This window comes from Triticum aestivum, chromosome 2A, assembly GCF_018294505.1.
Source record: "Triticum aestivum cultivar Chinese Spring chromosome 2A, IWGSC CS RefSeq v2.1, whole genome shotgun sequence".
NCBI lineage: Eukaryota > Viridiplantae > Streptophyta > Magnoliopsida > Poales > Poaceae > Triticum > Triticum aestivum.
Window position 1 is genome coordinate 391,797,245 of NC_057797.1, and position 9,899 is coordinate 391,807,143.

At 42.6% G+C, this 9,899-nt stretch overlaps 1 protein-coding gene and 1 pseudogene across 2 annotated transcripts; both read right to left on the minus strand.

The window, feature by feature from the left end:
* Positions 1-2,138: 2,138 nt before the first annotated feature.
* LOC123188775 (reticulon-like protein B8) lies at positions 2,139-4,250 on the minus strand. Its single transcript, XM_044601017.1, has 6 exons — positions 3,973-4,250; positions 3,309-3,500; positions 3,023-3,203; positions 2,761-2,902; positions 2,586-2,655; positions 2,139-2,486 (listed from the first exon to the last, which is right to left on the minus strand). The coding sequence occupies exons 2-6, from the start codon at positions 3,487-3,489 to the stop codon at positions 2,317-2,319; spliced, it is 744 nt and encodes a 247-aa protein (XP_044456952.1). The 5' UTR covers positions 3,490-3,500; positions 3,973-4,250; the 3' UTR covers positions 2,139-2,316.
* Positions 4,251-4,887: 637 nt separating this feature from the next.
* LOC123188773 (U4/U6 small nuclear ribonucleoprotein Prp31 homolog) lies at positions 4,888-9,636 on the minus strand (annotated as a pseudogene). Its single transcript, XR_006495197.1, has 9 exons — positions 9,387-9,636; positions 8,782-8,820; positions 8,625-8,678; positions 8,392-8,529; positions 6,834-7,724; positions 6,604-6,674; positions 6,293-6,395; positions 5,794-5,869; positions 4,888-5,259 (listed from the first exon to the last, which is right to left on the minus strand). The product of XR_006495197.1 is annotated as a U4/U6 small nuclear ribonucleoprotein Prp31 homolog (transcript).
* Between the last annotated feature and the right edge of the window lie 263 nt (positions 9,637-9,899).

The window sequence follows — 9,899 nt, forward strand, 5'->3', positions numbered from 1 at the left end:
ATTGGATGTGATGAATACATTCAAAAGCAATAATAGAATTATCTGAAATTAACCGGCCCGGGATAAAAGCACTTTGGTTTTCAGAAATAAGATCCGTAAGAAGCGGACGGAGTCGATTTACCAAACACTTTGAAACAATCTTGTAGACCACATTGCATAGAGATATAGGACGGAAATCCTTGAGAGACACGGGGTGTTGAATCTTTGGGATAAGCACAATAGCTGTTTCATTCACACCAAGGGGCATCTGACCCGTGTCAAAGAATTTTCGAACCCCTGCAACAATTTCCTCCTTGACACAACTCCAGTTTCTTTGAAAGAACCGAGAAGGAAGACCATCTGGACCGGGTGCCTTTAAAGGACCGATCTGAAATAGAGCGTCTGAAATCTCCTTCTCAGAAAATGGCGCCAAAAGGCTCTCATTCATAGCATCTGTAACCTTTGGCGTGATCTGATCCAATACTAATTCAGGCGACAAAGTGGGATCCTTCGTATACAACTCCTGGAAATAAGAGGCCGCCATCCGTTCCATCTCCGAAGGCACACTACACCAGGACCCATCATCTTTTTGCAACCGACGGATATTATTCCTTCTAGCCCTCCACACTGCCTGACGATGGAAGTATTGCGTGTTCCGGTCTCCCTCCTTCAACCAGACAATACGACTGCGCTGGAGCCACATCATCTCTTCTCTGTATAGTAGTTCATCCAACTCTGCCATTTTCTGTCGAATCAACACACGGTCAGTAGAAGATGCTTGTAGAGAATCAAGTTCTTGCCTCAATGCAGCAATCTGTCTCTCCACATGACCAAAATTTTCCTTGCTCCATCTATGCAGATCTTTTAGAACAGATTTAAGGGATATCGCAACATCCCCCAAGTCACCCCTGGGCTGCACTTTGGCCCAGGCTTTTGCTATCACCTCTGGTAGCCTCTGGTCTCGTTCCCACATTATTTCATATCTCTGTTGGCCTCGCCTCCTTTGGTCCTGTACAGCCTCAAGATGTAACAGTAGGGGGCAGTGGCCTGAACGAGGTGATACCAGATGTTGTACCCAAGCGTACGGGAACACCTCCCGCCATTCGTTGCTCGCACATGCTCGATCCAGCCGAACCCGGACGTTGCCGTTCCCCCGGTGGCCATTATCATAAGTAAACGGCGCCCCCGAGAAACCCACATCCACCAATTCACACACCATGAGCGTTTCCCGGAACGCCTCCATTTGGCTCTCACTTCTACTAGTACTTGAGAAATGTTCGTGCTGCCACATCGCCTCATTAAAGTCACCACAAACCAACCAAGGCAATTCTGAGACCGAATTAAGCCTGACAATGTGTTCCCACATTCTATATCTGTGCTCCACACGTGGCTCACCATAGACAAAGGTGGACCGCCAGGATTTGCCAGACCCTTCGTCCACAATACTCACGTCAATATACCTTTTACATGCGTCCAGAACCGACACTCGGAGGGATTCATCCCAAAACAGAGCTAAACCACCTCCAAGACCTTCAGCGTCTACACCACAAAATCCTTTCAGGCCAATCTTCCACTTTAGCCGCTCAATTTTTGCACATGATTGCCTTGTTTCAGAAAGGAAGACTAGCCTAGGGGAGTGGGCTTTTGGTTTCCCAAAACATAAGATAATATTGATGTTGAAGAAAATTATGATGATATCAGGGCCACCTTTTTATTTTCGCACAGGGCTCTTGGTTTTATTGGCCTGGCCCTGTTTTGGTGTGACAATCTTGGTGCCACATATTTGTTAGCTAATCTTGTCTTTCATGCAAGAACCAAGCACATTGAAATGGACTATTACTTTGTGAGGGAAAGAATTGCTAATAAGGAACTAGAGATTCGGTTTGTACTTTCTAAAGATCAAGTTGCATATGGCTTTATAAAAGCATTACCTTCAAGGTCATTTGAGGAATTCAAGCGTAATCTGAACTTAGCTAAGTTCTGATTAAGGGAGGGTGCTAAACACCAAGACTAAACGTACACAGTTATGTTATTAGGAGTTGATGCTTGTTTTGATTACTGTAACTCTCTTCTTTAACTCTCCTTTAATCTCTCATGTAAATCTTTAATCTCTCCTTAAACCTCCATGTATCTCTCTTCTCTGAACATGCTATTGACAATTGTAACAATCAAATATATGCATTTATGAGATAAGCCCCATCCTATGAATATATAACATGCGGGCTCTCCACCGGGTGAGTTGAGATGCTTCCACAATTTCCACACATGGGCCAAGCCCCTTAATTCTAACACGTTCATCCGGATTACACGGCATAGATGCTCTGTCGGTGAATCCAACTACTGGCTCTTCCTGAACTTGAGGTTCCCTTTAGGCATCTTGCTCAAGACGCCCTTGTCAAGCTTCTGGTACTGACTCCCAATCAACCCAAGCATGTTGTACAGAACCTCATCGACTTGATCATGATACCTCTCATAGAACACTGGTAAGGTGTGTGCACACACAAACCCTGCAACAGAGCACCAGTGTAAATGGTAGTCAGAAACCAAGAAAATTTCCAGGTGTTAATCCCTCCCCAACATATTATCAAGTGAAATCATGGTTGTACCGATGTAGATGACGGTGATGAGACTGAACCAGCTCCCAATGAAAGCGGCGACAATGAATCCGGAGATCACCTGAAAGAAAGAAATCAAGCCTGGTCTGACTCTGATGTATGCCTGCAAGTGCTCAAGGGAGAGGACAAATTTATCTCATGGACGTTAGCTTAAGGCGTAACATACCATGAGGAACTGCTTCAGGTCTCTTCCACAGGACACATCCTGAAGGCTTCCCAAGAATTTGTTCACCTGGGCGCCGACAGCGGCGCCCATATTTGCAAACAGCTCTTCGGGTAACTCCACACGGGGCACGTTAGAAGGAGACCTGAAAACATAAATGCTTGCTTTTGATTATGCTGCCTACCAAAGTTCAGGTGTCGACAGCAAACATAGAAAAAAAACTGCATAATTGGTTGGAGTTTTTGCATTGTTGCATAGTATATACCCATTGAGCATGCCTGCGAAGCTGGACCATCCGAACTGGACAACCATGCCAAGAACAAGCACAAATGATACGATGGTCAAGAAATGGTAGTCGAGCCACTCGAAGAAGACCCAGGCAGCTGTTGCAACAGCAAGAACGCTGGATGAGATCTTCTTGTTCCTCCACAGTAGCACGTCGGCGGCTGCGGTCATCGTCGTCGCGAGGAAGGAAGCGACATATCATCAGCAACTCCGTGTGGATTGAATCAAATTAATAAGAGGGAGATAAAAGTATAAGAGGTCCAGACATTTTCCACCGCCGAGGACGTGGTGCACAGACTTGTGGCCGCCAAAGAGCTTCTTGGCTTGGCCGGAGATGGAGCCCTCATCATCGAACCTGACCGACTTTTGCTTGGGGAGCTTGTCGGCGATGGCGTCCATGATGCCGCTCATCATGTTCTCTGCCGCATTCTCAGAGTGCTGTGCCATCCTTCCACACCCTGGAAAATACAATTGTTGGTTAGCATAAAACGCGAGCAACTCAAGCTTCATATTTATTTTAACATGAATATACTAGGATGTCTCTTTGGTGCCCTTCTCAGAACTGCTGTGAGTGAATCAGATCATTCAAGTAGATCAAGAATTTGCTAGTAAATAATCTTGGTGAAGAACCTTCAAGTATAATTTGTTTATAAACTACTCCCTCTGTAAACTTTTATAAGAGCATTTAGATCACTACTAAAAAAGGATTGCAAGATGATTGGACTGATCAAACTAAGGCATGCCTTCTGAGTCTCCAATCATCTGAAATATTTAAGGAGTTAAAGGCTCCTTTTTGTCTAAAATAACTACTGTACTAGACAACAAATCCAGTTTTTTAAGCACGGAAAGGGCAAGGCGAGGTGCTGCATGATCCCACAAACATAAAAAGAAGAAGGGGAAAATAGCACAAGCTGCGAGAGATGAATTTACCAAGCAAAAGAGGAATCAGTAGGCAACTAAAGCTGCCGATCTTCCGGCCAACTGATCCCAAGAAGCAGGCGTTGGAGAGGTACCAATCAGACAAGAGGGGAAAGTTGGGAAATGTCAGGAGGACAAGAGGAATTCTTAAGAGCAACTAGTTTGTTGAGTGAAAGGGATAGGTGGAGCAGTGGGCTTGTCGTAATTGGGCTGCGGACCATGTGCCATCCTCACACCCTGGAAAATAAGTGTGAACCAACGATTGGGTTTGTCTTCATCAGTACTACTGTAGTGGCCTGGAGATTTCTTCCCCTAAAAATAGCCTCGAAATTTTCCTAAGAAAAACAAAGATAACTTAACTATGCTAACTTTTTGAGGGAAAAACTATGTCTTGTACTCAGAGTTCTCTCAGAAAAAGAACTACTCCCACTCCCACCGATCCATGTTAATTGACGCTGATCTAGTACAAAAGTAAGAAAACTTGAAAGATATTTACTGGTTCATGGTCCTGCCTGACGCTGATCTAGTACAAAAGTAAGAAAACTTGAAAGATATTTACTGGTTCATGGTCGTGCCGTTACCGATACCGATATTTACTGGTTCATGGTCGTGCCATTACCAAACACCGCAGCATGTAATATCAGCACCTTGCAGTCTACTTTTTTTAAATTGTTTGGATTGCTTACCACATATGTCATGTGATAGCACCATGCAGTCTACATTGTTTTATCTAGATCACAACATGATGGTTTTCCACTTCGGAGAAAAATTATTTCCTCAAAAAGGTCAATCACAATTATCATCTTGCCTGGAGCTCAACTCGGTTGAATGGTATGGAACAATCCAACATTTGGAATTCAACAGTTTCAGACAAGGTAATTCCAACAGGTTTTCTAGAAAAATTATCCACGCTCGAAGCATAGGTAATGAATGTTGTGTACTGCCTGACTTCATACATTGTGATGTTGTAGTGCGCGAACTGTACTTACATTTTTCTTTTTTGCAGGGAAACTGTACTTACATTACAGACCATGCGATACATCTGAGAATATTACAAGCTGGTTGTGCGCAAGTGCATCCCAACAGTTGGTTCTTGGGAATTGTGTGCAGAATGGGATGAAATTGCTTGGACCAAGAAACAATCATCGTTCTGATCTCAAAATCAGGTTCTTACTTTTTCAGATTCTAACCTCCAGGCCTACCGATCCGAGAAAATGTGCCGGTCTCCGAGAAGTAGGTGCTCTGGATTCCACTTCCGAGAAGGTTCCCGTGTGCCTGTGGGTTTGACAGTTCTATTCCCTGCAAGTGGAAAGTAAGGTATATGAGAAAGATGGAGTGATGCCAGAGATTTCATGTGGTTAACCTCTTCAAAAATAACAAAATAGGACAATCCAACTAACTGAAACCGTATAATGGCGCCAAAGATGCATACAGCCTACTGATTACCATCTATACAGAAGGTGCTAAATGTATAAAAGCATGGTCCAAACTAACAGCAGTCATACAGCACCTGGTTTACAAGAAAAAAGAATATGTAATGCTGGCATATTTATGTACAGTATAGCAAAATATATTGTTCATGATGACTTCACTCACGTAAGCAAAAAAGGACTTTCTGGTGCAGCAAAAAGACAAAAACAATGGGTGCAATGCCTTTTCCGACTCCTCAACATGAGCAAGTCAAGCAATAACTAAGCAAATACAAGATAAAAAATTACATAGCAATCTAGAGTATCAGTCATGATCCCATGTTAAACAACTGGATTGACTAAAGATCATGCATAACATCAATTACCTATCTTATTAAAGTGAACCAGGGAAAAATAAACTCACCTGAACTGGTGTAAAGGCCAAACTAGATGTCAGTCCAGATGTTGCACCACTGCTACCACAACTCTTCTCCTTGAATCTAATATTAGAAAGTAATATGGAATCAAAGAGAGATTGCAGTGCGTGATATCAAGAAGGTGGTCATGAATTGAAATAGAAACAGCAATTTCAAGATAATTACGAGAGTTACAGTAGCATAACGATTGCCTGCAAGGCTACTAGAACTGGTACAGGGTGCAAATAATCTGTAACATAAAAAATGTGTGCAAACACCTAAATGATCTAAGGTTTGTGCAGGGAAACATTAAACTTGTGTTGAATTTAGAAACAGTCAAACAGAAAACATTACACTGCAAGTTATACCGTGTTTTTTTGAGTAGAAGTGCAGAAGACCTCTATTGCCGAACTAATTAGTAGTGATGTGCTTTATGCTTTAACACCAAATGGCAAGGAACAGAACGGAACAAAATAAGATACTGTGGGAAGAATAAAGAAGGCATACTTTTTTGCCACTTTAGCAGCAAGTTTGTTCTGTGCAGCTGAGACACGTAGCTTCCCACTTCCGGCCTGCCCGAGCATGCCATAACCTTCCCCCAAACCATCACCTGGTGATAACAAGATGTGATCATGTCAATATTAAAGTATAGTGTAGCTAAACTAACTACTCCCTCTGATCCAAATTACTTGTCGCTCAAACAGATGTATCTATCTAGCACTGAAATACATCTAGATACATCCATTTGAGTGACAAGTAATATGGATCGGAGGGAGTAACAAAATGTTATTCCAACCATACTGTCAAAACCAACTGACCTAATGAGCTCTCCTCTGGTATTCCAAACTGCATTCGGTTTGCAAGCTTCATCATATCAGTTACCGCATATCTGCAGAACCAAGTTCCCGAAGTCATGACAAGATACCATGCTGTATATGTGATGAATCAAGTTTCAGCACAGAAGGCAAATAAGTAGTTCAAGAAACAAATAAGCATGAAGCTGTTCAATATTTATTTATTTTTCCAAAAATAGTTGAGAAAAGCTTACCTTTCTTTCATTTTTCAAAGGCGGCGACCCCCTTTCTTCTTTTTAGGCTCGGAGTCTGGTACAGGAAGTGGTTTTGGAAGCTTTGCAGGAGGTGGTTCCTGCCACTTCTCGATCTTCTTACGGATTTCTTCTAACAAGTTGCGACCAGCTTTTCCAGTTGGATCACCTCTAATCAAATCGATTCTTGCTGCTAGAGTCGACTTTGCAGCTATAAGCCTGCAAGCACGGGTCCTCAGGGCTGGAGGGGTGCTCTGAAATACTTCGGTTTGTTCAAGATAGCCAACACGAAACTGAGATGTGGCAGTAGAAAATCCAGCGAGGTTTTTCTTCTTTCCTCCAAGTAACTGAACATTGCTCAGGCATTTTTGCAAGTGCTCCCAAACCACCAGCAATCCCCATCAGTTTAGCAGCAACAGCACTGCCAACAATGCCAGAAAGGTTTGGTGCGATGTAAACCATTCTACCCTCAACAAAATCAAGCACCTTCTTCTTTGCAGCATCAAGATTAAGGGCTCTGTCACATGCTTCAATGGTTTTTACCAAATTCTCCTCAGAAAGAGGCTTCCCACTAGTTGTCGACGCTGTCACAGAGACAACCATTATAACTGCAGAAGGTAAAAGCCCTTCCAGATCTACTAGTGTTGAATCCATCTCATTGGCGATCTTCTTAACAAGACGGGCATAATCAATCGGATGATGAACAAGGGATTCCAGTTCAGGACACTTCAGCCGATACTTATCACGTATGAAATTATGGATTATAATGAGTTCATTCTCAATATCTACTGATAAAGCATTGCAAGCTACAATGAGCTGGTACTCTGGATCCTCCTCCAGGATGAACCCTTGATTAGACAAATCTGTGCCTTTCTCAAGCGCTCCTTCGACTTTCTGACGCAGCAAATGGACCTGTAAATTAATGTATTGTCATGCAGCGGTGAGTCAAAGATTTTTTTTTAGACTAAGGCTAGACTAAAGATGAACAACGCCGCATGCCCTATGGACTCAAATCGCAGACCTATGAACTCAAATTGAATGGAAGCATATTTTCCACACAAACCATTTGTAACATTGAGCGAGAACTGAGCGATACAGCACGAGTGTGCATGCTGTGTCACTGCAGAACCTGCATTTAAGGCCTAGCCTCTGCAGGTGACTCAGGTTGTCTTATAATATGCAGGTGACTCAGGTTGTCTTATAATATTAAAAAGCTCTCCAGGGACTAATCCCTGGTTGGTCTATTTCTTTCTTTTTGCACACTAAACATACTAAAATATCTCCATTTGCACCCTACGAAAAATTTAAAGTTCTATATGGGAATCAGACATGAAAAGAACAATCAACTGAGTGTTTCTCCAAAATCCATACAATATGTGCCATTTAAGATTTCTTTCAAACTAGCAAACCCTGTTTTGGTGAAAAACATTGTGCAGCATCTTATAACTGACTGATTACCCTAACCGCACAAATAAGGTTTTACTTTTTACCAGATATAAACATAGATCTATGCAAGAGAGAAAGGTATAAGGTTACAAGATTTACGAGTTTGATCACATACTTGCATTATGTCAATATAACATTGTGTCTTCTGTAGTTTTGAGACACTGTCAAGATCATCATAATTAAGAGACTCGAGGTCAGGCATATCATCGTTACCATCTTCGTCCACACCCACTGCCTCAGCGTTGTCTTCTTCCTGAAATTTGACAACAGATTAAGGAATTGCCAACAAATGTATCCTTTTAAAACATGGTTACGCAGTAGACACAGAAATCAACTCATGGGATAGACTTCATTGTCTGAAAGTTCGTCAAGATCGGCCAAGAAGGAATCAGCGAAGCTTGCCTGTGAAATGGCACCATTTAGACACACCATGAGATCACTTGCCAAAAATAAATTGCAAATTTAAGATTGTTTAGCTGCTTAACAGGAGGTGAAATGAACTCACCATTATCTCGTCCCAAGTCTTCACCTCGGCAGGCTACACCTATAAGAGAAGTTATTGAAGAGGACGATCAGCTCAAAATCACAACAAATATATAGTGCCCAGATAGGCACTCAATGTTCAAAAAGCGGAAAGCGTAAGCGAAGCAGAAGGCCACAGCTTAGAGCAATGGGTGCTTAACCTTTTTTAAAAAAAATTGGCTATATACACAGGAAAATAGGAAACATGGCACATGGGTAATTGACGTAGCATCTAAAATACAGTTCACACCATAGCAAATACACATCAGGTTCACACAAGCAAAATAACAACTAAAATGCAGTTCAGTTCAAATAGTCATAACCTAATAGAGATCATGTGGCCAGAATTTTGCCAGAATATGAAGGAAATAGTTCCCAAGTCTAATAATAAGATAAATGGCATATTGCCATTATTGCGCAAGCAGACAAACAAAAGTAGTTCAAAAACAGCCAAATTCTGGCCAAATTTAAGAAAAACTAACAAGCAATCATGGCATGTACAATTCGAAACAAAAATCAATACAGGAAGTATCAATTCATCACATAAAACTATGCTGTACAAAACAAGAGAGAGAGAGAGAGAGAGACCTGCAGAGGAGGAGCGGCGGAGGAGGAAGGGCGGAGGTCTGGTCGGCGGCGCTGGCGGGCTGCTCGGGGGCAGGGACAGGGGAGTTGGCGCCAGAGGAAGGGTAGGCCGGAGGGGCGGCGCGCCGCTGGCGGCCCGACCGGAAGAGGGCCGCGGGCTGGAACCCTACCCGTCACGGAGAGGTCGCTCGATTTCTCTGTTTTTTCCTCTGTTATTTCTCTGTTCGAGGAGTCGCCCGGGATGATTTGCCCCAATTCACAAAGGTTGTTTCAATGATCAGTGGCCTCGGCCCCACCTAACAGCCTCTCAGGGGGCAAATTATTAACGCCTCTTTCGGTTTGGAAGATTTTCGTAGGAAAAAATATGGAAACAAAAATTCCGAAGAAAAATTTCCTATATGCACATTCGGTTTGTAGGAAATTCGTACAGAAAATTCGTAGGAATACTATTCATTTCCCGTGTTTTTAAAAAAAATACACATCCACTCAAAACTCATTCTGCGCGTAGGAACGAGG

Bases quoted from the DNA above. Each gene is read 5' to 3' on its own strand.
- LOC123188775 (XM_044601017.1), bottom strand. From the start codon at position 3,489: ATGGCACAGCACTCTGAGAATGCGGCAGAGAACATGATGAGCGGCATC. The intron at 2,903-3,022 runs GTATATACTATG...TTATGTTTTCAG, and splicing joins TTCGCAGGCATGCTCAATGG to GTCTCCTTCTAACGTGCCCC. The intron at 2,487-2,585 runs GTACAACCATGA...GCTCTGTTGCAG, and splicing joins CATCACCGTCATCTACATCG to GGTTTGTGTGTGCACACACC.